This window comes from Plecotus auritus (genome assembly GCF_963455305.1).
Source record: "Plecotus auritus genome assembly, chromosome: 1".
Classification (NCBI taxonomy): domain Eukaryota; kingdom Metazoa; phylum Chordata; class Mammalia; order Chiroptera; family Vespertilionidae; genus Plecotus; species Plecotus auritus.
Window position 1 is genome coordinate 105,077,905 of NC_137770.1, and position 27,639 is coordinate 105,105,543.

A 27,639-nucleotide genomic window follows, 5' to 3' on the forward strand; every position below is an offset into this window, starting at 1 on the left:
TAAGGCAAAATATTGAATTTATTAAGTTGATTTGACCAATCATACTGGATAAAAGTGTTGGTTTCATTTGCATGATGTAAAAACATACTTTAGGTAGATATAGTCACATATTTTACAATATTAAAAATGTATATATGAAAGACTCATGAAGGCATTTGATATAAAACATACATAGTATGCTATTTTATATACAAATGCTTAAAAGAAAATAGAGTCATAAGAGTTACAAAAGTAGCATCAGTAAGAATTGACAAGTTTCCAGTTTTCATAAGGTCACATTCTCATCCGATGGGATGTACAGAAATTATGTGGTTTACACAGTTTTATCCACATTCAAAACATCATGTTTTAAATGTTTTAAGCATAGCATGTACAGTACAAAATGTTTCCATAGGAACATAACAGAACCCATCACTAGTGGCCTGCTGTCAGATGGCTCCTCACTAATCAGTTAGCCATTTGCAAGACACTAGTTCAGCTTATTGCTACAATATTCAAGTTGCTCTATTCACCCAAAATATAATGACTTTAATTTAAACTAGAATCTACTGACAAAAGCCCAAAGAGTTGGCATATAATATACACTAATATATACAAAACAACTATTCTGAGTTAAATGAAGTTCCCAGACTTAATTTAGAACCAAGAATAGTAGTTTTAGACTAATATATTATTCTTGTAATTGGTATTTTTAAAATTTTGAGCAAAGTGCACAGTGAATGAAATCAGTCACCAGATATGATCCTTCTAGGAACACTTAATTCCTCCCCTTGAGTCACCCCACCTGAGAAATGAGAACTTTTAGACCTGGTGGACAGGCAGCTCCACAAATAAAACACACAGGAGCCATGTGGAGTCACATTCATCAGTCATGGGAGCCCACAATGCCAGCTAATAAATGGCACAACTCACTAGACGAGCCCCTGTGTCAAATCAGCAGAACTAGCTTCCAGGAGTTAAAAGCTGAATATTAATTTAGAGTAAACGACAATCAGCCATACTCTAACGTTGGTGGACCCCGGACAAGGTTGAAATAGCCGGCCAGGGCTCCAAGGTCTATGTAGAGAGAACGTTGTCTCTTTAGCATCTCTGATTCTTCAGTGCTTCCTGTGCATGAAGAATCTGAAAAGGGAAACATTGAAAAACTAAAATAAATGACCAGGAAACATGTTCAATAATAAATACTTGTTCCTTCTACAAAAAAAAAGTAACAGGTTGGACTTAATGAAGTAGCAGTCAAGGCCTGGTTTTATTAAAGAGCTACAGAGTTGAACACCATGGGCTAATTTGTATCAGATTTCATACACAAAAGAGTTCAAGAAAGAGTCAATACAGCAAGAAATTAACTGGAATTCCTGGCATGTTTTCCAACATCCTAGATGATACACTGTAAATATGGAAAAAGTCAGACAAGAAGCAGAAAGGCAAACAAGCATTCCAGGCCTGACATCTGGGTTTGGATCTAAACAGAGTAAAAATGACACAGATTTTAATAACAAAAATAGAAACCCCTCTCCACCCATATTCAATGCTCCTGCAATATGAACTGATTTTCCTAAGTGGGAAATATTCATAGCTGACAAAGAGATTTTAAGCATAGGAAGAGAGAAAGGCAAATTGACTTCACATTCAGTATTTTATGTGGGCAGAGCAGTGCCATGATGTTTCCAAGCAAGGACTGGAGTAGCTTACCATAACTCAATTTAACAGAACCCCACTCTTTACCAGCAGCAAAACTATCATGCCTGATTTGCTTTTAAAGGCATATGATAGTCTCTGTTGCAAGAAAGCAAGTTAGAGGCACTTCTCAATGACTGTATTGCTGACATTTGCACTAAAAACCTGTTATAGCTTGCTGGTAAATTAGCCATTTTTTAAATGCTTTTGCTAACATTCTTCCTGAAATTTCTCAAACAATTTATGGCACTCAATAAATCATTTTTTTTCAAGTGCTTTCATCAGTTCCATCAGTGGTGTGATGTAGACAAAAAGGAGGGAAGCCAGAGGCAGTGCACACAACAGGGTGTCTGTACCTGCAATGTTCTCAGGAAGTTCCAACTCATTCCTACTCAGCAGCCTCTTCCGCTCAAAGAGGGCAGAATCCAGGCTCTGACAGCGTGGCTGGTCCTCTCTGGGAGGGTTCAGGGCCTCATGTTTTAGTAGGTCTGCTGCCCTGGGGCGGTGATTGGGGTTCCTCTCCAGGGCAGCTTCTATCAGCTCTCTCATGCCGGGACTGCAGTCATCCGCAATATCCTCTAATGGAGGGGCCTGTTTGTGGATCTATCAACAAACCAGCCATCTTAGCATCAATATATGAAAACATACCCTCAATAGGAAAAGTATTCTAGTAACATGACCTGGGAAGTCACTGGTTTCCTACCTGCAACAAAACAGTTCATACCCTGAAACAAGTTGCCCTTTAATTTCCTAAGGACACGAAATTAATCCATCTTTTGGTTCAGTGCAAAGATACAAGCTAAGTTTGAACAAACAGTGACAGCTTTATACACTGAGTGGCCAGATTATTATGATCTCTGAACACATAATAATCTGGCCACTCAGTGTATATCCTATATAATAAAAGGCTAATATGCAAATTGTCCCCTCGACCAGGAGTTCAACCAGCAGGCAAGCCGGCCAACCACCCATGTCCCCTCCCCCTGGCCAGGCTGGCCGGACCCCACCCATGCACGAATTCATGCACTGGGCCTCTAACATACATATATATATATATATATATATATATATATATATATATATATATACACACACACACACACACACACACACACACACACACACACACTCACTGAGTGGCCAGATTATTATGCGTTCAGAGATCATAATAATCTGGCCACTCAGTGTATCTCAACAGTGGTCCAAGGGTCACCATGCCATAATGGGGAGGTATCTGCTCCTGAATCTCTCCACAATAAAACAGGAGTTGCATGTTTCACTACATGCCAACCTGGCATGGGGGTCTATAATCTAATACCTTTTTTTTTAAGAGTTCAAAGAACATGTACAACTGCTTTGGCTCAAAGATTTATGCTACTTTGAAGCTACTAAGTGGCATTTTTATTACACTAGAGGCCCAGTGCACGAAATTAGTGCATGGGTAGGGTCCCTAGGCTTGGCTGGCAATCAGGGCCAATTGGGGCCTTTCAGTTGCCGTCTGGGGCCTTCCTTCATTCCGCGCCACCCCCTGGTGGTCAGCACACATCATAGCGAGTGATGGAACTCCCAGTCTCCCAGTCAAATTCCCTAGGGGACACTTTGCATATTAGCCTTTATATATAGATATAGAGAGTAGTAGCCCTGTGCACGAATCCATGCGCCAGTAGCTCGCCAGTAGCTCACTGCCACCCTCCAGTAGCTCTCCGCCCACTGCACCACCCTCCTGTAGCTCCCTCCGTCCCCCTGCCCCTCCTCATAGCTTGCTGCCCTGCCCCCTCCTGTAGCTCTCTGCTGCCCGCTTGTAGCTCGCTGCCCCACCCTCCTGCTGATCCGTGATCCGGTTGTTACTCAGTCGGTCGTTACGCTTTACGGCATAACGACCATTTGCATATTACATCTTTATTATATAGGATGTCTAACAGAATAGCATATAATTAATGCCCAATGTACATTTTAGTAAGTTCCCACTAAAATAGCAATGCCTTCTTTGTGAGAATGGGGCTTCCTCATTGGGTCACTAGCTCACTCCCATCCACTCAGAAAGGAGTGCAGCACTCCTGAACAGGTGGAAACCAGTCCAGCTCAGCCCTCACTGACCCCCCACTTACTATATACAGGTAGGACGGATAAGCTGAGCGAGGGTAGCGCTTCACCCAGGGTGGGGTGCCCGTCTGCATGTGGATAAGCGTGGCCCCCAGGCTATAGATGTCAGCTTTGGTTGAATGTCCCCTGCACAGGATCACCTCTGGGCTCATGTAAATCTGAAAAAGAAGTAGAAGACATCAGTCTGACTCCCCTCGCTTGTCTGGGTTTCCATTTCCCTAATCCAGTTCTGGAAGCTGGCTCATCCACTGCTACCATATCTATTGCACGCTTCATCCCTTCATGAGAGTGCCATTGCCATGTCCCATGAGCTATGGAGAGTAACAGCCACCTGCGACCTGGTTCATCAAAGTTCTGCAAAGCACTGATGCATGTTTTTGCTAAAACAACAGTTCCTTTCATATTTGAATGAACACGACAAATATTCTTCTATACTTCATGTTTGTCACTAAATTGCAGTAATAAAATTTAAATAATAAAAGTCGGTAAAATCCACATGGTATTAACACTGATCACTTGGAAGAAAAGAACTTTTAAAAAGTGCAGTGTTTTAAATGTGATCCTAATTAGTCATTTCTATGAGCTACTTATTATTTCTACTTCCCATGTAGCTCAGTGACCAAACATTCAAGGCCTTATTAACACCGTAAAAGTTCAATTTGGTTTCATGAGTTGCTGCTGGGAAAGTAGGGCTAGGTTTAGAAATAGTTTCTCTAAAAAGTGTTTGTTTCTAAACCTAAAAAAGAGAAAACAAGAACACTGGTGTCCAATGATCTGGATTTGTGGCTGGTCCAGGCATATCCTAATTAATAAGATTTAACTCTTAAGGAATTTTTATACTGTCTGTTATTTGAATACTAGAGGCCTGGTGCATGAAATTTGGGCACGGGGGGGGGGGGGAGTGTCCCTCAGCACAGCCTGCGCCCTCTCCAATCTGGGACCCCTCAAGGGATGTCCGACTGCCCATTTAGGCCCGATCCCAAGAGGATCGGGCCTAAACGGGCAGTCGGACATCCCTCTCACAATCCAGGACTGCTGGCTCCCAACTGCTCACCTGCCAGCCTTCCTCATTGCCCCTAACTGCTTCTGCCTGCCAGCCTGATCACCCCCTAACCACTCCCCTGCCAGCCTGATTGCCCCTAACTGCCCTCCCCTGCAGGCCTGGTCACCCCTAACTGCCATCCCCTACAGGCCTGGTCACCCCTAACTGCCCTCCCCTGCTGGCCTGGTCCTCCCCAACTGCTCTCCCCTGCAGGCCTGGGTTCCCCCAACTGCCCTCCCCTGCTGGCCATCTTGTGGTGGCCATCTTGTGTCCACATGGGGGCAGCCATCTTTGACCACATAGGGGCAACCATCTTGTGTGTTGGAGTGATGGTCAATTTACATATTACTCTTTTATTAGATAGGATAGTGGCCTGGTGCACAAGTGGGAGCCACCTGGTTTGCCCTGAAGGGTGTCCCAGAGGGTGAGGGTTTCCTTGGGGTGTGGGGTGGCCTGGGCGAGGGGCCTGTGGTGGTTTGCAGGCCAGCCACGCCCCCCGGTGACCCAAGCGGAGGCCCTGGGATCTGCAATTTATTTATCTTCTATAATTGAAACTTTGTAGCCTTGAGTAGAGGCCAGGGCTGGCCAGGATGTGTGGGAAGCTTGGCTTCCTCCATTGCCGGGGAAACCCAAGCCTCCTGCTCGCTCTGTTGCCACAGCCATCTTGGTTGGATTAATTTGCATACTCGCTCCTGATTGGCTGGTGGGCATGGCTTGTGGGCGTAGTGGAGGTACAGTCAATTTGCATGTTTCTCTTTTATTAGTGTAGATTGAGAAAGGGGTAAGTGTTCCCAGAATACATTTCAGAATAAAGAAGTAAAGAACTGGCTTACAAAAACAGGAGAAATTAACCAGTTTCCTCATCCAAACCCTGCTCAACTTCTTTCTACAACACATTTCTGGGCTGGCTTGCTTTTCATCTATCATCTATCTATCTATCTATCTATCTATCTATCTATCATCTATCTGTCTCTTGATCCTTCCCTCACTCCCTCCCTCCCTCTCAGCAAACTGGCCAACCAAGCTCCTTGTTCTCAAACTTCCCCTGAAGCAAAAACAGATCCTAAAAGACTTTCTTACTAAATATAATCACAAAGTGATACAATAAATGCATTGGGGAGAATTAACTGTCAATCGGGGATGCCCACTTCCTCCCTGCAATAGAAGGATTAGGTAAAATATGTACTATTGGTGGAACCAACAGCAGCTGTGCAATGGGGCTCTGCAGACTCCATGTGACTACACATTTGGGGACAGCAGTGTCCTGTCCACCTGGTATCCTGGCTGTGACCCCTCAGGTAGATCGTTCAGAGCTACATGGCTCAATGGCTCAGAGCTCCTGCTTCCTCAAGTTCTGTAAGAGCCAGGGCAGCAGGGTAAGGTGATCAAAGACTGCAGGCTGGCTGACTGAAGACATGAAACAACCTTGGTGGGACCTGGGTGAGGCTCTCTGAGTGGGATGCCCTCAGCCATGGGCACTGACACAAAGGAACCTAGATGTCATGTCAGGGGTCAAGGCACTCACCTCTCAGCACAATTATTACAAAGGGAAAGAGACATTTGTGTGTGTGTTGGGTGGGGTGGGGGGGAGTGTGTCCACACATATGATGATTACATATTAACTTACATAAAGACCAAACACCAAATCAGAAGAAAATAAACTTTTTTTAAAGTACCATGCTATAAGTGATTCTAATTAACTATTTATATTCATTATTTATTCTTTCTCTGCACCGTGTAATTAAAAACAATAAATTGAATATATACCCTGTATACAGGGGTGAGCAAAAGTAAGTTTACAGTTGTAACACAAATAAATATTATAATGAATAAATAATAATACAAGAATAAACTCTGTGTTTCACGTACTCACAACTATAAACCTGCTTTTGCCCAACCCTATAGATATTATGTGGTTACAATATAATGTTCTGAATGTAAATGTTGAGAGGGAGAGAGAGAGAGGTATCAAACACAGGTGACCAGTGTCTGCATTGAGGAACTATGTACAGGTAGAAGGGACAGGCTGATCAAGGGAGCGCTTCACCCAAGGTGGGGTGCCTGTCTGCATATATTGCAGGAATCAAAAGCATGTACAGCTATGAAGTCGCCAAGTGAACAAATTCTAACAAAAGCAAATTTGCATGGTTGACTTGGACTCACTACCCCTTATTGGGTCTTTAGTATGAGGTTAAAAACAAGCTTACTGAAAGGTTTCACTGGTGACATTGCAACCTTGTTCACTGTCAAATTTCCGCTCCTGAGTACCATATAGATATTAAAATGCATGTTGATTAGAAGAGAGTTTATAACTATAAACACTAAACACCAAAGCCAGTTTAGTAATTCATAAAAAACAATTTACATTTGGTGAAAATAACTTAACCCATATACTGCTCAGGAGTGAACAATATGTTATTATCTCATACTCAGACACACATTCTTTTTCTGCTAGAAAATCCCAGAAAGGGCATGTCTTCCTCTAGACATTGCAAAATGTTCAATTTGATCACACTGCCAGGAAGAAAAAGGTATTTTCCATCTTAAATACCATAAATAGTTTGTTTCTCAAGCTGGTTCCAGGAAAAATGGTACACTGTCACATATCTAAACTTCTAATGCAAAATATGCTGAAAATTCTCCCCCCCAAAAAAACATGTTTAAGTAGTAAGTCTTAGATTTTGTGCTTTGGTGAAGTATTCTTAAGGTCTGTGACTAAAACATTTAAAAAGGTGTGCAGTTTTCTCCTCTGAATATTATTCTGCTCAAAGATGACTATCAAGAATTTTCTCTCAAATATTTTCCAGAATAACTTCAGTAATATCAGCAAAAACAAGGATTTCTTCTGCTACTCAGGAGACTCTTTCCTCTGAGAGTTAAGAAAGGCTTACAAAATCACATTTTGAAATAAATATTTATTTTTGGCATTGCAACTGAGTTCAGTGCAATCAATATATCTACCAGCTAGACTACAGGTTGTTATTTGGTTGAACACTAAGACTGACCTGGTAATCTTGAGGTAAAGATGCAGCCAAGTGCCCTCTCTCCATTTTCTGAGGGCACTTCCAATAGAGAGAAGGGCATGGGGCGGGTGGCTGATAGTTAAGCACCTACCATAGTGGACATGGGTGAGAGAGGCAACTACTATACCCATTCACCTTCCCAGTTTTATCCCTCTTTGTCCATCATATGCAACAGTGAACTAACTCTTCGATCTGTTAATAATTCAGGTCATTTTAACATAGCTTCTTTCACCAAAAAGTATCACCAAGGGCATGATCCTTAATGACCTTGTCGCATGTTTCATCCCTGGTACCTACAATGGCCTGCCATACAGCAGATGCTCAGGAGACACTCACTACATGAATCAACTATTCAGTTTAACAATGTGAATGTTAAATTAATATATTATTTGAAAGCCCATGAATGCATTTCTCTGAATCTCATTTAGATTCAAGAAAGTTTTGTTTTGATTTTGCTTTATTTTTCTTCATAAATATAAGTATTATTACTAGTTCATATCTTCAATAAGATTTATTTATGCTATAATAAATAAGGTTTATTATAGGATCCCTATGATTAAAGTTAGGCCTAAAGTGTTGTCAGTTCTTAATAAATATTATCAATGACCATAAAAATGATGGCTGTAAATGAACCAAATCAATATTATGAGTTAAACTAAGAATATATATATTTGTTATATTAAAAAGCTATACGGTGGTTAGATCTTAGATTTTAGACTCAGAAAAAAACTGGATTCAAGTTCCAGATCTTTACATAGCTGAGAAGCTTTGGGCACTTGATTTTAATCTCTTCAATCTTGTTTCCTTATTGTAAAATGGGAATCATAATAATATTTGCCTATAATAATAGTGTTTACCAATAATAGAATTGTTGTGAGGATTAAAAAATATAATTCATTTAAAGTGCTAAAATGAGTACTTGGCACAGAGAAAGTACTCATTAAATATGTTCCAATGATGATAAAAATTTAATGCAATGGCTTTTCTCCCCTTCTTTGTCCTTTCTATAGTAATGATAGACATTTTTTATTTTTACTCTTAATAAGATATCAATTATTCTTGTGGGAATATAATCATACCTCTGTTCCACGGAGGTCCTTAGGAAAGTAGATGTCTTCAGTCATTTGAACACTTAGGCCAAAATCTACCAAAACGGCTTTTGTGGACATGAAAACAATGTTGCTAGCTATAAAGAGAGAAAAATTTTTAGTAAATAAAATGAAAGCATTATCTAAAACAAGTCCCAAATTAGAATAGATTGAAATGTTTTCCCTATTGAAATGGGTGTAATATATTCAAAAGAGGAGGCTGAGAGTGTAGGTAAAAATCACTTCAGGTCCATCAAGAATTCAGCCCATATGGACGTAAATGATTGCAGCCACTAATAATGTTAAAGGTACAACAACGAAGACATAGAAACAAAATAAGACCCGAAGCATGGATGCATGGAACAGACTGACATAACTAAATGTGGGGGTGGGGTGGAGGGACAAGGAGAGATAAAACAAAGAACTTATCTACACTAATAAAAGAGAAACATACAAATTAACCATCACTCTGCTACACCCACAAGCCACGTCCACCAGACAATCAGGAGAGAGTATGCAAATTAACCCAACCAAGATGGCAGCCGGCCATGGAGCTGGAGCAAGCAGGAGGCGTGGGTTGCCCTGGCAATGGAGGAAGCCAAGCTTCCCGCCTGCCCTGGCCTCCGCTCAAGGCTACAAAGTTTTAATTATAGAAGATAAATAAATCCCAACAAAAATGGCAACAGCCATGGAGTTGGAGCTGAGCAGGAGGCTTGGGTTGCCCTGGCAATTGAGGAAGCCAAGCTTCCCACCTGCCCTGACCGGCCCTGGCCTCTGCTCAAGGCTACAAAGTTTCAATTATAGAAGATAAATAAATCCTAGATACTTGCTTCCAGCTGGCCCTGGCCTCCACTCAAGGAGGCGCTGAAAAAAAGAAAAAGAAAAAGAAAAAAGGAGGGGCTGGGATCTTGGTTTTCAGGGGGTGATAGGCCAGGATGGGACGGCAGGGGCTGTTGCGGGTAAGCAGACCAGCAGGGGGGCCAGTTGGAGGTGAGCAGGCTGTAAGTGGGGGTCAGTTGGAGGTGATCAGGACAGCAAGGAGGGTGCAGTTTGAAGTGAGCAAGCCAGCAGGGAGCAGTTGGGGGTGAGCAGGCCAATGGGGAGGGGAGGTGGGGGTGAGCAGGCCAGCAGGGGGGGCAGTTGGGGGTGAGCAGGCCAGCAGCAGGGGGCAGTTGGAGGCAAGTAGGCTGGCAGGCAGAGTAGTTAGGGGCAATCAGGCAGGCAGGCAGGCAGGTGAGCGGCTGGAGCCAGCAGTCCAGGATTGTGAGAGGGATGTCCAACTGCCGGTTTAGGCCCGATCCCTGTAAACCAGCAGTAGGACATCCTTCAAGGGGTCCCAGATTGGAGAGGGTTTAGGCCGGGCTGAGGAACACCCCACTCCCCCATGCACGAATTTCATGCACCAGGCCACTAGTATACTTATATGCATAGACCATGGACACGGACAATAATAGGGTACTGAAGACCTGAGAGGGGGAGGTGCTGGGTAGCGGGGAAGTGAAGGGTGGGAAATGGGAGACATCTATAATACTGTCAACAATAAAAACATATATTTAAAAAAAGAAAATGTGATATACAGTGTGTGTGTGTGTGTGTGTGTGTGTGTGTGTGTGTGTGTGTGATGGAATATTATTCAGCCATAAAAAAGAAGGAAATCTTGCCATTTGTGACAATCTGGATGGACTCTGAGAGTATTATGCTAAGTAAAATAAGTCAGACAGAAAAAGACAAATATTATGTGATCTCACTTATATGTGGAGTCTAAAAAACCAAACTCATAGAAACAGAACAGACTAGTGATTACCAGAATGAGTGAATGTGACCAAAGGATAAAACTTCAGTTATAAGATGAATAAGTCCTGGGGATGTGACATACAACATCATAACTATAGTTAACAACACCATATTGTAAATTGGAAAGTTGCTAAAAGGGTAGATTTTAAAAGTTCTCACCACCAAAAAATAATTATAACTACGTGAGGTGATGAATGTGATAACTAGCCTAATTGTGGTAATCATTTTGTAATATATACATATATCAAATCATTACATTAAACTTACACAATGCTATATGTCAATTATATCTCAATAAAGCTAGAAAAAACACATTAATGCTCAAGAGCTTTCATTCCCAATTCTATGATATAAACATACTATTATTAAGCCACTTTCTTAAAAAAATAAGTAAAATACCCTTTTTTTTTTTTCTCAGTAAAAGTACTGCTACTCCTATCTGTCATTAGGTATTAAGGATCCATAGTGGGTCTCTCTTGCTATTTCCTCTGCACCTTACCCCTAGAAAGCAGTCACTGAAGGCTTATTGAATGAACAATTGCCAAATTGATGTTTAAAACTTAAAAGCTATTTGTTTCTCAATAAGATGTGGCTGTATGTGTGTGTTTTTAAGTAAATTAGTATTTTAAAAGCCAGAGGCAGTACTTAATAGAAGCGTGGCTCTTGTCTTTTTCACAATTGGATACTCACCCTTCCTTATGACATTGAAAGTTCCCCCTCTTGATTTTCAAAGGTGTTCAGAAGCCCAGTGGTGGAAAGGGCAAGGTGCTCCAAGGGAGCTGTGTGCCCTGCCCTGCCATTAAGACTCCTGAGATTGAAGGAAAGAGCCCATTTGCCTCCTAACTAGTCTCATGAAGCCGAAAAGGTACATATCCAAGGATAACTTACGTTTAATATCATGGTGAATCACTTTCTTTGAGTGTAGAAAATCAAGTCCCTTGAGAACATGCTTTGTCACCCAAATAATTTCAAATTCTCTCATTGGTCCACAGCTCTCCAGTTTTTCCAGAACAGACCCTCCCTCGCCTGCTTCCATGAAGAGATGGACAGTTTCACCCCATAGGACTGCACCATATAACTCAGCAATGTTCTCATGGCGGAAGCAAGCCTGGATTTCCACATCAGATGGCTTAAATTGGTCTACTGGGATCTAAAACACAAAAATACCAGTAAGATTCTAAACAACCCCAGGACAATGAAAAATATATATAAAGTTGGCTCTCCATATCAGCAGGTTCTGCACCCACGGATACGGAGGTCCAACTAAGGGATGTGAGCATCTGAGGATTTTGGTGTCTTTGGTGTTTCCTGGAACCAATACCCCTCAGATGCCAAGAGATGACTGTAATTTAGGTCAACCCACAGATCAGAAGACGAATCAATGCCCTCAAGGATATCCTAATCTGCATAAAATTGTACTGCTTAGTTCAAATAAGGTTGACTTGAGATCTGACTTTACATTATATCAGCTTTAGGTAAGCAATTCAAAATAAGAAAATAAAAAACACAAGAATGTATGTTATTATTTTCATTTAGAGTATAGAAATCCAATTAAAGAAACATTTATGATTGGATTAAAAGAGATAATTTCTTATCTATTACATACTAGAGGCCCAGCGCACGAAATTCATGCATGGGTATGGTCCCTAAGCCTGGCCTGCAATCAGGGCCATCTTCCCCAGCTGCCTGCAGTTGGCCCTGTCCCCACCACCACCCACCCCCAGTTCCCTGTTCACCATCGGGTGATCAGTGCTTGATGGCCAGGGGAAAGGAACTGAGATGTTAGCTGTTCCTGCCTGCTCGCTGGCCCTGCCCCCGCAGCGGGTGGCCATCAGGCAATCAGAGCCTGCTGGCCGGGGAAAAGAACCAAAAGGTGGTCATTGTGCCTCAGTGACTGGTCCAGTGGTTGTTCTGGTCATTCTGCCATTAGGGTCAATTTGCATATTACCCTTTTATTATATAGGATGTAATTTCGATAGCACTTAGATTTTAGGTCATATTTTCAATATTTCATGTCATAAAATAATATGTCTTTGGTTCTACAGCTCATGCTCTAACAATGCATCAAAAGTCATTAATAAAGAAAGAAGTAAATCTCTCAGTTCAGATAGATGCGACATGTCTCCAAAATATAGTATTAGATGAAAAAAAGCAAGACACAGAAGTACATATATTATGTCTCCATTTGTAAAAATTTGAAAAAAAAAATTAACTATGCAAGCATAAGTCCATAGAGACTTTCTGGAAGGGTACATAAGAACCCTTTAACAGTAGTTCCCTCAAGAAAAGGGATCTCATTTATTAAGCCTACCCTCTTCTAAATCTGTCTTGGGTTGTTTATCATCTTATATGTTTTTATTTTTTAAGAAAAAAATGTATAGCTTAAAAATTAAATATAAGTATTAATAAGGAAAGCAAACCCACAAAGCTATTTTCCCATGCATTTTATGATGAAACTGAAACACAGGACATTTTGGTTCTAAGATCTTTATGTCACCAGATGTTTTTAAAAGAACATGAATATATCCTCTCTAATTGCAAGCTTCAAGTGGCTTATTATGACACCTGGTTTTCTCCTTCTAATACCAGATATTCTACCAAACCTTTATGAAGGAACAAATAAAGCCAACATATTGTCAGTCTTTTAGTTATGATAACAGAGATTGAGATGATATTCAGCAATTATTTATTTTATTTTTGTTGAATTTAGTGAGTTTATTTTATTGCACTTTAAAATGTTTTAAAATAAAACAGACATACATAAAAGTGTAAAACTAGTGTGTTCTGCATTATTAGCTGAACACACCCATATAACCAACATCTAGATGAAGAAACAGAATTCTACCAGCAGTGAGAGACATCTTTGGACCCCTCCAGTTACTGCTCCTCAAGGGAGCCCACTAACCTCATTTCCAACAGCATGGATTTGGTGAGCCTATTTTTTGGCCTTTATATAAGTAGAATCTCATACTGTAGATCATATTATGTGTCTGGCTGGTTTAGTACAATATAATGATGATGAGATTCATCTATATTATTATCATTGTAAATCATTTATTTTCTTGGCTATTCAACATTCCATTGTGTCAATATACCACATTTCAGCAACTGGAAACATTCCAGGTTGAGACTATTACAAATAGTGCTGCCATGAACATTCTAGTGCGTAGTTTTCGGTGACCACATGCACATGCCTATGGGGTAGAATTACTGGGCCATCAGGCTTGTGCATGTTCAGCTTCAGTAGATACTGCCAAACCCTCTTCCAAAGTGGGGGCACCTCACCAATAACTGGTTAATAAGAAGAGATGGGATCTTTTCAAGAATGGTCTATTTAAGTTCAGCCCTTTAATCTGCAGTCCTGGGAAGCCTTTCCCAGCTTCTGCTTCCCTCCCTGGTCCGCTCCCCAGGGGGTGGATTAAAGGAGCAGCACAAGGATCTGCTCTGCAGGAGAGCACCCCTCTACTCCAGCCCACCACAAGAGAGATGACGTTATCCAAACCGGTGCTCAATTAGCCAGCACTTTCTTTTTTTAACATCGCAAACTAGATTAAAATCAACTATGTACTTGGGCAGATTTAGGGGCTGAACGGCCCCAGGAGCAAGCAAATCCATAAAACACAGATGCTTTTGGACAGGGCAACCTTAGACAGGATCCAATCAAAGGCTAACAAGTTTTGAATAATGCAATGCAGTTCACTCTGTCTGGTTATAAAGAACATACCAGTTTACATGCCATTCTTTTTTTAGTTTTTATATCTTGTGCTAAGTACACTTTTCCAAAGGCCCCCCGAGGAATGAAATCGGAGCCAATATTCCTGTACGTCAGCTTCCAGGGGATGAGGAGAACATCAGAGTCTATTTGATAGCGTCCATTTTGGGGAGTGATTACCTACAATAAATAAAAATGTGGTAAGGTGAGAATTCCAGCAAAACCCTTTTCTAAGACCAGCCCTTTAAAAACTGGTTACTTTAGATTGCATTCCTACACGCATTGTCACTGTGTGTGATCATAACAGTGTACAGACTATATTTAGAGTTTCAGCCAAGACAGAGAAAGCATGTAACAGAAACACATCCATCCCTGGTCAGACCTGATCAGATTTCCATCTACTCGGGAGTCATTCATTGCCAAATAGAACTTTAAAAATAATTTATCTAAGGGAGCATGACTACTGTGTCCAAGAGGCTGAAAATAAAGATTGCATAAATATAAACTGTGCTAGCAAGTTGACTTGCTCCCAATTAAAATGTACTAACCTGTTAGTCCACATAGCTATTACTCAGACATGATGCATAGAGAGAGAGTGTGGAAATAAACTGATGATCATGGAGGATTCTGGAAAACAATGTGTTATGCCAGAGCTATGAGTTGACAGTGCTACCTAAATAAAGTAAGGGCGGAATTATTTCTCATCTACTTACTCATTTAATATTTACTGAGTGCACAGTATTTGGGGCTGAGGAGGCTGCTGTGCAAGAGATAGATGATCCCTAACCTCCAAGAGTTTGTGACAAGAGATTTTGAAACCAGTCCACTCAAAAATTAAGGGATATAGTCTGACAGTGGTGTGGGTTACAAGTGTGTGCAATTATCAAAACTCATCAAACTGTACATTTAAGACCTGTGTGTTTTACTGCATATAAAGTCTATCTTGATTTTGAAAGAGTAAACAATTAAAAAGAGAAATAATTAAAATCAAAATAAATTAATAAGGCAGTCCACAGGAGCTATGACCTGGAGTACAGGCCTAAAACATGGTTAAAGTGTTCTTTCAAGAGATAAAGTGTCTCAAAAATACAAGTTTTTCTTGTAAGTATAATTAGTAATAATATGACTTCAGATTATGAATTTGGGAGTTATGAAACCATCAAGGCAACATCAAGTTATTTCAAGTACAGATGAAGCAAAGGGGGAACTGCAGACCACAGGAGGAAAGAATGGACACCTGATTCATGTGCAGACACAGGGGGCTCCTCACAGGCCTCCGCTCAGGGAATGGTTCTAGTAACCGTAAGGGTTATTCACTCAGTCTCCACTATTGCCAAGCTTAGCCGCACAGTCCACACGCAGATGTGCTCACTATTAGTCAGGGAATGAAACAGAACTCTAACATTTAGAAATGTGAAGTCAGTAAATTGAAAAATTAAATATTTACTGAGCATGTCCTCTGTGCAGGATTCTGTGCAGAGCTCTAGAGGGAAAATGACTAAGGACAGACCACAGGCTTGGCTTGTTTGAAATATGACCTCCTTTCAAGAAGTGTGTCACCTCAAGTTACTGGGGGTCTCTTTTTACAGCAAAGAACGTGATGAATCTAGTCCCCTTCCACATTTACACAGAACCATGCTCACTGCATTCAACAGTACTTGAATACTGCCTTTCTTGCCATTAAATATTTACACTGTAGCCTCTCAGTCATCCACTTCAGTGTTTAATTCACTTTCATGAAAGCTTTACTTTTGTTTAACCAAAATTTGTTTTAATACAATTTGACCCAGTGTCTCTTATTCTATCTAAGAGGACAAAAAATAATAATAGCAGCCATATATTGAGTGCTAATTATCAACCAGGCACTGTGCTTAGTACTTTAACATTACCTCATCAAAGTCTCACAACAGTCCTATGCAGTAAGTACTATTTTTATCTCCATTTTACAGATGAGAAAACTGGCTTCAGAGGTTAAGTAACTCACTAGTTAGTGACAGAGTCAGGATTCAAACTTGGGTCTGTCTGCCTCTAAAGCCACCACTCCTAGTCTTTGGATAGGAGCCTTTTATCTTCCAGGAAGCTATAATTAAAGCTGAGCCATGATCAAAACCCAGTTATTAAAGCCTATGTTTACATGTCACTGAGCACACCTTACCCTCTTTGGATCAAATCCTGCAAGTACCTTCACCTCCATGTCACAATCTCCCACATTCCAGGGATCCCTTCTGAATGTCCCTCAAGTTCTCCATGGCCACCTCTGATGCACAGGGTGATAGGCAAGTGCTGACCCCTTTGCAGTTTTGCACAGTCCCTGGTTTTTCCCCTGGCCCTAGACCTTCCCTATTTGGGTTTGAGATGTTTTTCACCCCTTCTTCCTAGGGGGCTCTACCAAATAATCTTGTGGATCTTTGTGCTGCTTATCTCTGCCAATTCTTCAAATGATCAAAGCCTTCTTCAAGTGCAGACATTATAAGCTCCAGATCATTGTCATAGATACCAGATAACACTGGGCCAGGAACAACACTTCAGAAAAATCCTTAGGTACTTCAGTGAAAATAAATTCCCTGAAGGACCTGTGTGATGTGGCTGCTATGAAATGGATGCGACCTTGGGCTATATTAAGAGCATATTCTCTAGAACAGAGGCACAACTGGCTGGCCACACCACAAATGGCCCGCCATGTTCGTGTTCTGGGCTACAAGACAGGCACAGCACAGGCTTGACCTCAGAGGGCGCTGTCCAGATGATGACGGAAGCTGACACTAAAATACATGAGAAGTAGAAGACGCAATGAGACGTGTTTGTGAAAGAGGAGAGAAGATGTGGGGAACATGCAATTTTTAAAATATTGACAGGATAGTCACAAGGAAGGAAAATAACACTTATATAGAACAAATACCAAAATGGCTTGTGTTCTTTCAACACTCACTATGTGTAAACAGGTCCCGTGCCTTCATCATTTGTTCTACCAACAATCCTCTAGAGCAAGTGCTGTCATGTTACCCATTTTACAAATGAGTAAACTGAGGCACAGATGGGGTGTGATAACTAGTCCAAGGTCATATAACTAATCCATTTCAGAGCTGAAATACATATGCAAGAACTTTAATTAATGAGCCTGCAGTCTTCACCACTACTCATCACATTTACCTTTTGATGGCCAAATAATACAAATAGGACTAAGAAGAGTCAGAGATGCATTTTAGTTTTATTGAAGGAAGGACTGTCTTACAATAAGAATTGGCCAAATAGGAAATTAAATGCCCCACTACATCTTGAACTCTTCATCACAGGAGATTATCAAGCATAGACCAAAATCCTCCAGCAATTATTGGAGATGATGAATGGGGGGGTGATCCAAGCTTCAGACAGAGGAGGATTTAACTCAGTAACTTTAAGGTTTTTCCATCCCTGAGAAGCTGGGATCCCATGATTAACCCTGAGGAACAGCATGCAGAATCTCACACCCACATCTGGGCCCTTCAGCACCCCATCACCAGAGTCAAATATTTGAAAACCATTTTAGGTTCTTCATCCCAGATCAGGTTATTATGAATTGGTCTAGATTATAAAGTTTATAAATAACTTGTGGCACTCTTACACAAAGCAACCCCTATGATAGTCTGCTAAAGTTTCTTCCCTGGTCCTGCTGGAAGTTGGTGAAATCTTTATGAAATATGTTTAGGAAAAGAACACACACCTGCAAACCACCATTTAACATGCCTGTGCTTCAGGATATTTTTGTAATTCCTGTTCCTCCACCCTCATTAACTGATTAACTCTACAGGCATTGTGGTGGTTGAGTGCCTGGAAGACACCATGTCTCTATGTCTCCGGGCCTTTGCACATTCTATTCTCTTCATCTGGAACACTCTCAGCTCCCCATCCCCTTCATCTGGCTGACTCTAACTCAATAACTTGGGCATCAAGTCTCCTTGAAAGCATCTCTGACAATCTCCTGGCCGACCTACCCCATCTCATGGCTGTGTGAGGTATTCTGCCTGACCATCCCCACAGCAATCATGATGTAGCTGCATTATAACTGCCTGTTTACTTGCCTCTTATAATCACCAGGCAGTAAGCTACCAAAAAGCACAGTTCACTACTGTATCTCTAGCATCTAGAAAAGCACCTAATACACTGTGGATATTCCAGCTATATCTAGCATTCACTTGAATGAAAGCATTTGGTCCATGGAGAGATATACTTATAAATAGATCTTACCATGGAACCAATCTGTTTGGTAGATAATTAGCCGTCGTTTTGTAAAGCAGAGAGACAGACCAGCAAATGAAGACCAAAAGAAAAAAGTTTTGACAGAGTATTAGGGTGAAAAGAAAACGGTTTTGACCACAGGATGGTTCCAAGGAGACCATGATGTGAGGATGAAGAGGTGCTAAAAGCAAACCTTACCTTCTATAGCATCTCACTCAAACTAGCTATGATCAGGAATGGAAAGTCATGATTTCTATGCAATTATTCATGAAACACAGAGTTTTGATAGGTTATATCAGTCACCAGGATTTATCTGATCCTTAAGGTCAGTGACAGGAATGTCAACCACAGCCCCAAAGCCATTGACGAGTGAGGTACAGTCAATTCCTGTGGATTTTAAGTTTTTCCTATTATTCTGTTTTGTTTTTAAGTCTTCTTGCTTCATATTTTATAGTCTTGATCATTTTTGAAACAAAAAATCTTTTTAAAGTTTTCAAGATCCCTGTCTTCTGATATGTCCTAGTCTTAAACTTTCTCTAAATATATATTTGTTCATTTACAGTTATAGGCTCGATGGTAGGAAATGACATTTTACTCTTACCCTTAGTTGATCTAAAATTTTCACTTCCTTTAAATGTCTTAACTTCTCCTTTTCTGCATTAGCTTTTGTTTAAACTCCTCATAATTTTCCTGAATTCCCTTCTGTACATTCCCTATGAAGGTCTATGTCCTGTCTCTCACCAGTCTGATGGACCAGGGGAAATGTACCTAAGTCTCTACAGATTTACAAGCAAGAGTAATTTGTTTATTCTGCATGTTTTCCTTTAAAATGTCTATTTTGACACACAAATATGTAAAAAAAAAAAAAAAAAGAAATGCATAAACAATTACATTTGTCATTATAGACTTATACATAATTTTGAACCAGAGTTCTCCAGCTATATTTAAGCTAAGAAAATCGGGTATTGCTTCTAGTTCAATGATTAGCAAAAGTAATATTCTCAAGGTAAAGTACTTTGTCAACTATTAAATACAAAGTAAGTCACACAACTATGCAAAATGTAATCTTCCTCCAAATTGAGCTACAGATGAACACAACTGGCTTCTAACAAAACAATTCACTATATAGCTGACCCAAGTCACTGTGTTGTTTTAAATTGAATGAATGCAGTATGCAATAAAAACAAAATAATTTAAGTAATTTGTCCAGACTCTACTGTTCAGCACTGACCGTCTCCTCACATTAGCCATTTTGCCATTTAGATGCACCAAAGGCAAGGGAGTCACTTTCATCAATAAGCATGTTTGCAAGTTACCCCCTACTCCTTTGTAAATTATTTTTTTTTTTAAAAATTAGATCACCTTTAGCCAGCACCCACATTCACCTTTGACATATTAAGAAACTGAGAGAATCCCAGGCACACCTAAACACATCACCTGATCTATTCTTGTGTCAACAAAGTGTTGTCACAATATTTTGGATTATTTGCATACTTGGAATGACAAGCAAATACATCATTTGTCATCCATACTTTACCAATTAAAGAGAGTGAATCTGTAGATAGCTATTTACTGCCTACAGAATACATTTCTGCAAAAATTGAATTTAGCCAGTACTGATATTGTGAAAATTCCATATGTGACAAGAGCAAAAAATTCAGCTTTCAAAAATATTAAAGACAAAGTTTTTATTTCCCTCTCAGAAAAAGGATTCTCATTAAACCTTTCTCTTCTGCCTAAATGATGAAGGAGCTTTTTAATGAATTGTTAAATTAAAAGACACTCTTCTTCATTCTCTTTTTGTAGAACTACTACTAAAAATTGTTTAAGTGGAACTTTTAATGAAGATTCTTTTTGCACCTTCAACATGAAGATTCTTACAGATACTACATTTTTTAAAAATCATACCTGGCAGCCAGTCTAACCCAAATTCAAATGCCACTCTCCATTAAACAAAGCTGCAGCACTCAACTGATCAGGAAAAAAACATACCATATTTAATAAAATTCCCGATTCTTGTCGTCGGTGTCCATAAAAACGCTTTGCGGTATTGGATATATGGTTTGCAAAAGCAAGCAAATCCTCCACAGTTCCATATCTGACTGATGACAACCAAGGCACATCTTGGCCACTGAGCAGCAGGGACTCTGAATTTTCCTCGTTTTGATTGCTGTCTTGACACATGGTCATTAGACTGGGTTTGTAAACCGCTGGCTCTTCACTTGCGTAAAGATTTTCCATAATGTCTATTACATCAGAGACATTCAAATGTTTAATTAATAAATCAATTTCTTCTTTATTGTCACTTCCAGTGCTCATGTACTCCATTACTGTTGTGCTTTTCAGAGAGTCTACAAAAGAAAACAAATACTGTGTTTACTATATTTGTATTAGCATTTGAAATCAATGGGCTTCTATATCCCTGTTTCAAAAATGAAGGCTCTGTGTCTATAGGTGTGAATTTAAGTGGACAAAGAAAGGGACCTTAGATAACCTTTAGTCCAGCTTGCTCACTTGCAGAGGGGAAACCTGAGATCCAAACAGCTTATTCCTTATTCACTTACTGAGTTAGTGACATCAGCCATAGCCACTGAATACAAACTTTCACTAAACATAAACAGGAATAAGAGCAGCTCAGGAATCCTGGGAATTAAGGCTCCTGGCTTTTTACAGTTTCCAACCCAGCTACTCCCCCATGGGGGCAATCTTCCCAGCATGGTCTCTGTGGCATTTATGCATCAGGTGCCCTTAAAGAAAAAGAACTACTTTACCAAATAAAATTCAGGCCCTGAAGCCAGAAGCATGTAAAATGGATTTAAATTTAAGCAAATTGATGATAGTAGGTCAAGTTTCAGGGATAATTCTAATGCAAATCACTTAAACGGCTCATTCAGACGTGGGACAAGCCTCAAATCTTCCTTCCGTCAGCAAAGAGTATGAGAAAGGGGAAGAAGATTCTTTAATCTGTGAATCAGCTGTCCTCGTTTCTTTTTTTTCAGCTGTCCTTTCTAGAGACCAGAATTTCCTTTTTTTCCCCATTGACCTCCCTCAGGCCTCCCCTATTTCTCCCCACACACACACATGCCCTCATCCCCCCCCCACCCCGCCCAGTGTCTTGCGTCCATTGGTTATGCTTATATGCATGAATACAAGTCCTTCATTTGATCTTTTAACCTCCTCAATCCTCCCCAGCCTTCCCGCTGTAGTTTGACAGTCTGGTTCCATGCTTTTTTGCCTCTGTATCTATTTTTGTTCATCAGTTTATAATGTTCTTTATATTCCACAAATGAGTGAGATCATGTGGTATTTATCTTTCACTGACTGGCTTAGAGACCAGAATTTTTGAATAGTACAAAGCAGACATCACAAGGTTCTAAGAAGGTTAATTTAACATCTAGATTAATGGCCCTCTAGAAGTTGTGATCTTACAAAGAGGCCAGGAAAGCCAAATTGATTATAAGCAAGACCTGAATAAGGCCAACTAACTATATTAGCCACTACTGTATTTCATTTCTTATATACAAATCAGGTGCTACACCTGGGAATCTGCAAATGAGAAAAAGGAAAATCAATAATGCTCAGGATTTTAATTCTATTCCAAAGAATTAAAGATAAAAATGTTTAAGAGAATTAAGAGAATTTGGAGGTCTGTATGTCTACTTAAACTACTGTGTTCCTGAAAGCACAGCCTCTCTCTCTCTCTCTGAAGAGCACAAGCCTTTAACACATTCTACACTCAGTACAAAATGGCCAGACTTCCATTAACCTGGAGCTCCAGTAGAAGATGCCAGGAAATGTTCCACAGGCAACTCACCACCCAGCTACTTGGCCACTCAGTGAATTTCATTTCAGAAAAGACCACGAAATATACAGATGATGTATTTTAGAATTGCATACTTGAAACCCATATAATTTTATTAACTAACTAGAGGCCAGGTGCACAAAATTTATGCAGGGGGGGAGGGGCCCCCTCAGCCCAGCCTGCACCCTCTCCAATCCGGGACTCCTCGGGGGATGTCCCCGAGATCGGGCCTTAACTGGCAGTCGGACATCCCTCTCACAATCCAGGTCTGCTGGCTCCTAACTGCTCTCCTACCTGCCTGCCTGATCACCCCTAACTGCCCCCCTGCCAGCCTGGTTGCCCCCAACTGTCACCTCCCTGCCAGCCTGGTCACCCCCAACTGCCCCCCTCTGCTGGCCTGGTCGCCCCCAACTGCCCCCCCCCACCGACCTGGTTGCCCCTTACTGCCCCCCCCCGCCGACCTGGTCACCCCCAACTGCCCCCCCGCCAGTCTGGTCGCCCCCAACTGCCCCCCTCTTCCGGCCTGGTTGCCCCTAACTGCCACCCCCCCCACCGACCTGGTCGCCCCCAACTGCCCCCCCCTGCCGGCCTGGCCGCCCCATGCAGCCTGCTGTTCAGTCGTTTGGTTGTCCCTCACTAACCCCCCTGCCAGCCTTGTCACCCCACACAGCCTGTGTTCAGTTGTCTGTCCGGTTGTTTCGGGCGTGATGGCCCTTGGCTTTTTATATATTAGGATGTCACCCCAATAACTTTAATAAAAAATAAAAGAACCACACAATTTTGCATTGTCATTAACTTACTTCGCATTCATTTTCTGATATATGAATTTGTGATAGGCAGTTAGACAGACAAGTTCAGAGCAAGGACGATACAGAGGGTCACCAGAGTGGAGAGCCTCATTTGCCTAGCAATGGGCAAAACTGGGAAAACAAGGACTTGGTCCCCAGAGTAACCTTGCTTCCCCTAGCATATCACTGGTCATGAGGTTTAGACCCCCTGATCTTCCATATTGATGGTCATGTGGTTTGGACCCTGCCCTGACCTTTCCTCCCCTGCATGTTGCTAGTCCTGCAGGTTAGATGCCCTTAGAGGGAAAAGAAACAAGGGAGCTGGAGAACAGCCCTTATGCATTAAGCCCCTAGGACCGTGGTCGGCAAACTGCGGCTTGCGAGCCACATGCGGCTCTTTGGCCCCTTGAGTGTGGCTCTTCCACAAAATACCACGGCCTGGGTGAGTCTATTTTGAAGAAGTGGCATTAGAAGAAGTTTAAATTTAAAAAATTTGGCTCTCAAAAGAAATTTCCATCATTGTACTGTTGATATTTGGCTCTGTTGACTAATAAGTTTGCCAACCACTGCCCTAGGACAATGAGGTTCTGACCAGCATCAAATACAATCTAGACCTCAGTTGTGTTTTAGCTCCAGGCCCCCAAAAGCAGCAAAACCAGACAAGTGACACCATGGTTGACTAAAAATCCCTTGCCCTGATGCTGACCAATCAGTGGCGACCAATACCCTGAAAGGACACACCTGGAAAGCTGGTGACTATTATATTGAATCTTCCCCTGGGACCTCCCCTAAAATCTCCACCCTTAAAAGCCCTTAAGATGGAGGATGCAGGGAGCTCTCCTTGGGCCTTTTCCCTCGCCTCCCCAGCTTCCACCGACTCAGGCGTATTTTTTCTTTGCCTCTCTATCTAAGGTCCAATGGCCTTTCTTTTGTCTCTGTAACTTGTTTCTAGAGCCCACTTCTTCTACCTCTGACTTCCTAAGTAAAATTTCTCTTACAGTTTGAGACCTGGTTCTGAATTCTTTCCTAGCCAGAACTCAAGTACTGAGGTTGCTGAACCAAGGTCCCCATCAGTCTAACACCTGGTGCCATTCTCACTACTACCAACAAATTATGCCTCAAGAAAGAAAGCAGCATCCTGCAGTCTGACATTCTATCTAGACTCACACTGCTTGGTATCAAATATTGGCCCTTCTTTTATTGTCTACATGATCTTGGGCTATTTAGCCTCTCTGTATCTCAACTCCCCCATTTGTTAAATGGAATCATAACAGCACCTACCTCATAAGATGGCTGTGAGGATTAAAGGAGCTCATGTGCACACGGTGCTTGGTGCAAGGTGCTTGGTGCAAAGTCGGGTGCACAGTAAAAAAGCTGTATCATTTGTAAGTGCTATTGTGTGCATAAAAGGACTGAGTCAGCCACCTGGCTCTGCAGATATTGCATTAGGCCTCCTTTCTTATCAGCAAATGGGATGTGGCTACCTAGTCCCCAGCTTCTTCACAGTAAGGTTGTAAAGATTATATCTAAAACAAAAGACAAAGAAAAAAAGGCAGAAACCTATGAAATGCTTTAATGGTTATCACCACAGTTACATCCAGAAAGCAAAGGAAGCTTCCTCTCAGAGAGATCTTGTACAAGCTTGGAGTCTGTTGAGTTCTGAAAGGAATTTCTAAGGTTAAGGGAGGAACATTGGCCTTAGGTTTCATCGAGCCATTTAGTTGCAGTTTCTACTTGTAGAATTTACTGAAAAACAGAAGTTAAGACAAAAATAGCCTGACTTAGGACCCCACTGGCTGGAAAGTTCCAAGGCTGCTGGACTTACTTATCAAATGGCTGACTTGAGAGAAAATAAAGTTCTCAATAATAATATGACTCAAGAAAGAGAGGAAAAGGTCTATACAGTTTACTAGCCAGTCAGCAGATCCAAAGAGGAAAGACAGGTTATGGTTTTTAAATCCTGCAGAAAGTCTCAGTATTTATATGTAAAACCTAAGGCAGAGGTTAAATACATACACCCTTAAACTTCATGGTGGAGGCAGAGCAGAACAGGAGGGAGGAGGGTGGAGGGAAGCAGGGTAAGAGGGCAGAGGAGATGGAGGAGTGTAAGACTGAGACTGTTTTCAGAGCCAGGCATAATTCCTCCTCTCACACAAACCAGTGCTCCCCAAGCAACCCCAATGACCAGTCCGCCCATGAAATACCCCTGCAAAGAGCCTCAGCACTTTCAAGCCTAAATTAAGCAGACAATATGCTAATGATTTCCAAGTTATTCATGATCAGTACTATGTAGAAAAGGTGTAGATTGTGAAGGTATTCCACTTTAGCAATCAAGACCCTTCCCCACACAGTTTACAATAAAAATCCTCATAAAATTCCTACTTCTTAACAAAGTAGATGACTATGCCACGTTTAGAAATGGAAAGATGAACAAATACAGACAAAATTATTTGCTTCAAATTATTTCAGAAATCATCCATAAGGCCAAAAGGAAATCCTATTTTTAAACATTAATGTCATGGCTACTTGCATAGTTGAGGGTTTCCTCACAAGTGTGAATGAAAATGGCTAAGTTTATGGGCATCACGTCTGCCTAACAAAAGATGATCAGACCTGCGTTGCTTCCCATTTAAAAGATTTCTCTGCCAAACTAGCACATTGGCATTCAGGAGGTGTTTGTGTGTATATACATATATATATATTTTTTTTTTTTTTTGAAAAGCCACAGAATGACGCGGTTTAGCTATATAGAAGCACAGCCACTCTGTTTCAAAATCTCTAATGCCTCAACCATCCAATTTTCCTTAGAGTCCTGAAGGGCATCTGCCAGAACTGTTGCATACATACAAGCCATTAGAGTTGGGGGCATCTGGTGGAATCAGATTATATTCTCCTTGGCAAATACCTGAGATTTAGGCCACAGACATGTAAAGCAGCTGTATTTGTGTTTCTTTCCCTGTTCTTATCTGGAGTCGCCTTTTATTCTGGATCAATGTACAGTATGCTTTTCCAAAAGTGAAACAGACATTGTAATGTTTCATTTAAAGACAGCTGTGGCCTTCCCTATCAACTTTTGGGATAAACTCTGTGCAAGCCGTGCTGCCTTCTAAGCATTGTTCTCCGCACAGAACTAGAAGAATTTCGGGGTCCTGGGATCGCATTACCACCGGGAAACATCTGTGAGATAACTTTTTCCTTCCTAATATTCTTAGACCAAAAGCCTGGCATTCGTGTTCTGCTATACCCTTTCTTTACCGTGTTATAAGCATGAAATTAAGTTTCAGCTCTTCAAACTGCTCTCTGCTCCGCCAACCCCCACCCCCACTCCCTTTCCTCAAGACTAAAGGAGCTTTTAAAGGGTTTGTAAATATAAAAGCGCCCGTCACTTTGGCGATGGCAACGGGGCCCCTCAGCCTCTGAGGTGCACTCACCAGGTCTGGGCAGGAAGAGTGCAGCTGTCGGGAGGCATAAGCAGCGGTGGGAGGCAGTGACACGGTCTCAGCGTCCCCGCGCACTGCCCGGCCCGGCGAGGCTCGCGAGCTAGGGATCCGGGAAGGAGGAGGAAGGGGGCGGAGCAGCGAGTCGCCCGCGTGAGACCCTTGCGCAAGGTGCTTTCCAGCGGTGCCGGCTGCAGCCGCGACCGGCGCAAGTACGAAAGCGCAACCTTGGGGGCGGCCCGCACGCCCTCACCTCCCCGAGCCCGGGAGTCTGCAACCCCGCTGGGGACACCCTCCCTTTCAGGATGTGAACCGCTGGGGTATCCCGGAGGGCTTTGACCAGAAAGACATTCCCGAGCCCCCGAACACTAAGTTACCTGCGGCCTCCGTTCTCCCCCGCAGGCCGGGCGCTCCAGTTACGGCCCCCCGACGGCTCGGGGCGCAGCGGGTGACCGGAGCCGGGTGCGCTGGGGCCCCGAGGTCCAGCGGTGGCAGAGGCTGGAGCCTGGGCGACCGGCTCCTGAGCGAGGTGCGTCGTCGAGACCGGAGCGGACAAACGAGCCCAGGCCGTCCTCAATGGCCCCGGACTCACGGCGCCTGACCCGGCCCGGTGGCGGCGCAGCGTGTGCTAGCCACCGCCTCCCCGCCCTTTCCATTTCCCCTTTCTCTCCGTAAACAGAAAGAATTGTGGGGAAGCCAGAGCCCCCGCGCTGGGAAATTCCGCCCTTTCCACCCCCCCACCCCCCCTTTTTTGCCCTCGGGGACCCGGGCGGAGCTGAAGTCCCGATGTGGGAGGAGCGAGCGTTGCTTGGAGTGGGTTGAGCCAGGAGAGCTGGAGTAGGGATCCACAGGCCACCCGGGGTCCCGGACCGTAGTCCAGGGCCTGAGATACCTGAGTTTTCCCTGGGACCTGATGTAGAGGGCGCCCCAATGGCGGAGTTATAAAGCGCCACGGGTC

The 27,639-nt window shown here is 42.2% G+C and overlaps 1 protein-coding gene across 4 annotated transcripts; it reads right to left on the bottom strand.

Annotated features, from left to right (window-relative positions):
* On the bottom strand, positions 1-27,639 carry MAP3K8 (mitogen-activated protein kinase kinase kinase 8). Of its 4 annotated transcripts, none has more exons than XM_080687949.1 (9): positions 26,676-27,639; positions 24,526-24,770; positions 20,647-21,005; positions 14,452-14,619; positions 11,616-11,877; positions 8,925-9,031; positions 3,786-3,938; positions 2,034-2,280; positions 1-1,122 (listed from the first exon to the last, which is right to left on the bottom strand). In XM_080687949.1, exons 3-9 carry the CDS (start codon positions 20,980-20,982, stop codon positions 992-994), a joined length of 1,404 nt encoding a protein of 467 aa, XP_080544075.1. In that variant the 5' UTR covers positions 20,983-21,005; positions 24,526-24,770; positions 26,676-27,639; the 3' UTR covers positions 1-991. The 4 variants fall into 4 exon arrangements, with proteins under 4 accessions (XP_080544075.1, XP_080544077.1, XP_080544078.1 ...); XM_080687951.1 differs by having other exon boundaries at positions 2-1,122; positions 27,059-27,371; XM_080687952.1 differs by lacking the exon at positions 24,526-24,770 and having other exon boundaries at positions 2-1,122; positions 27,059-27,428.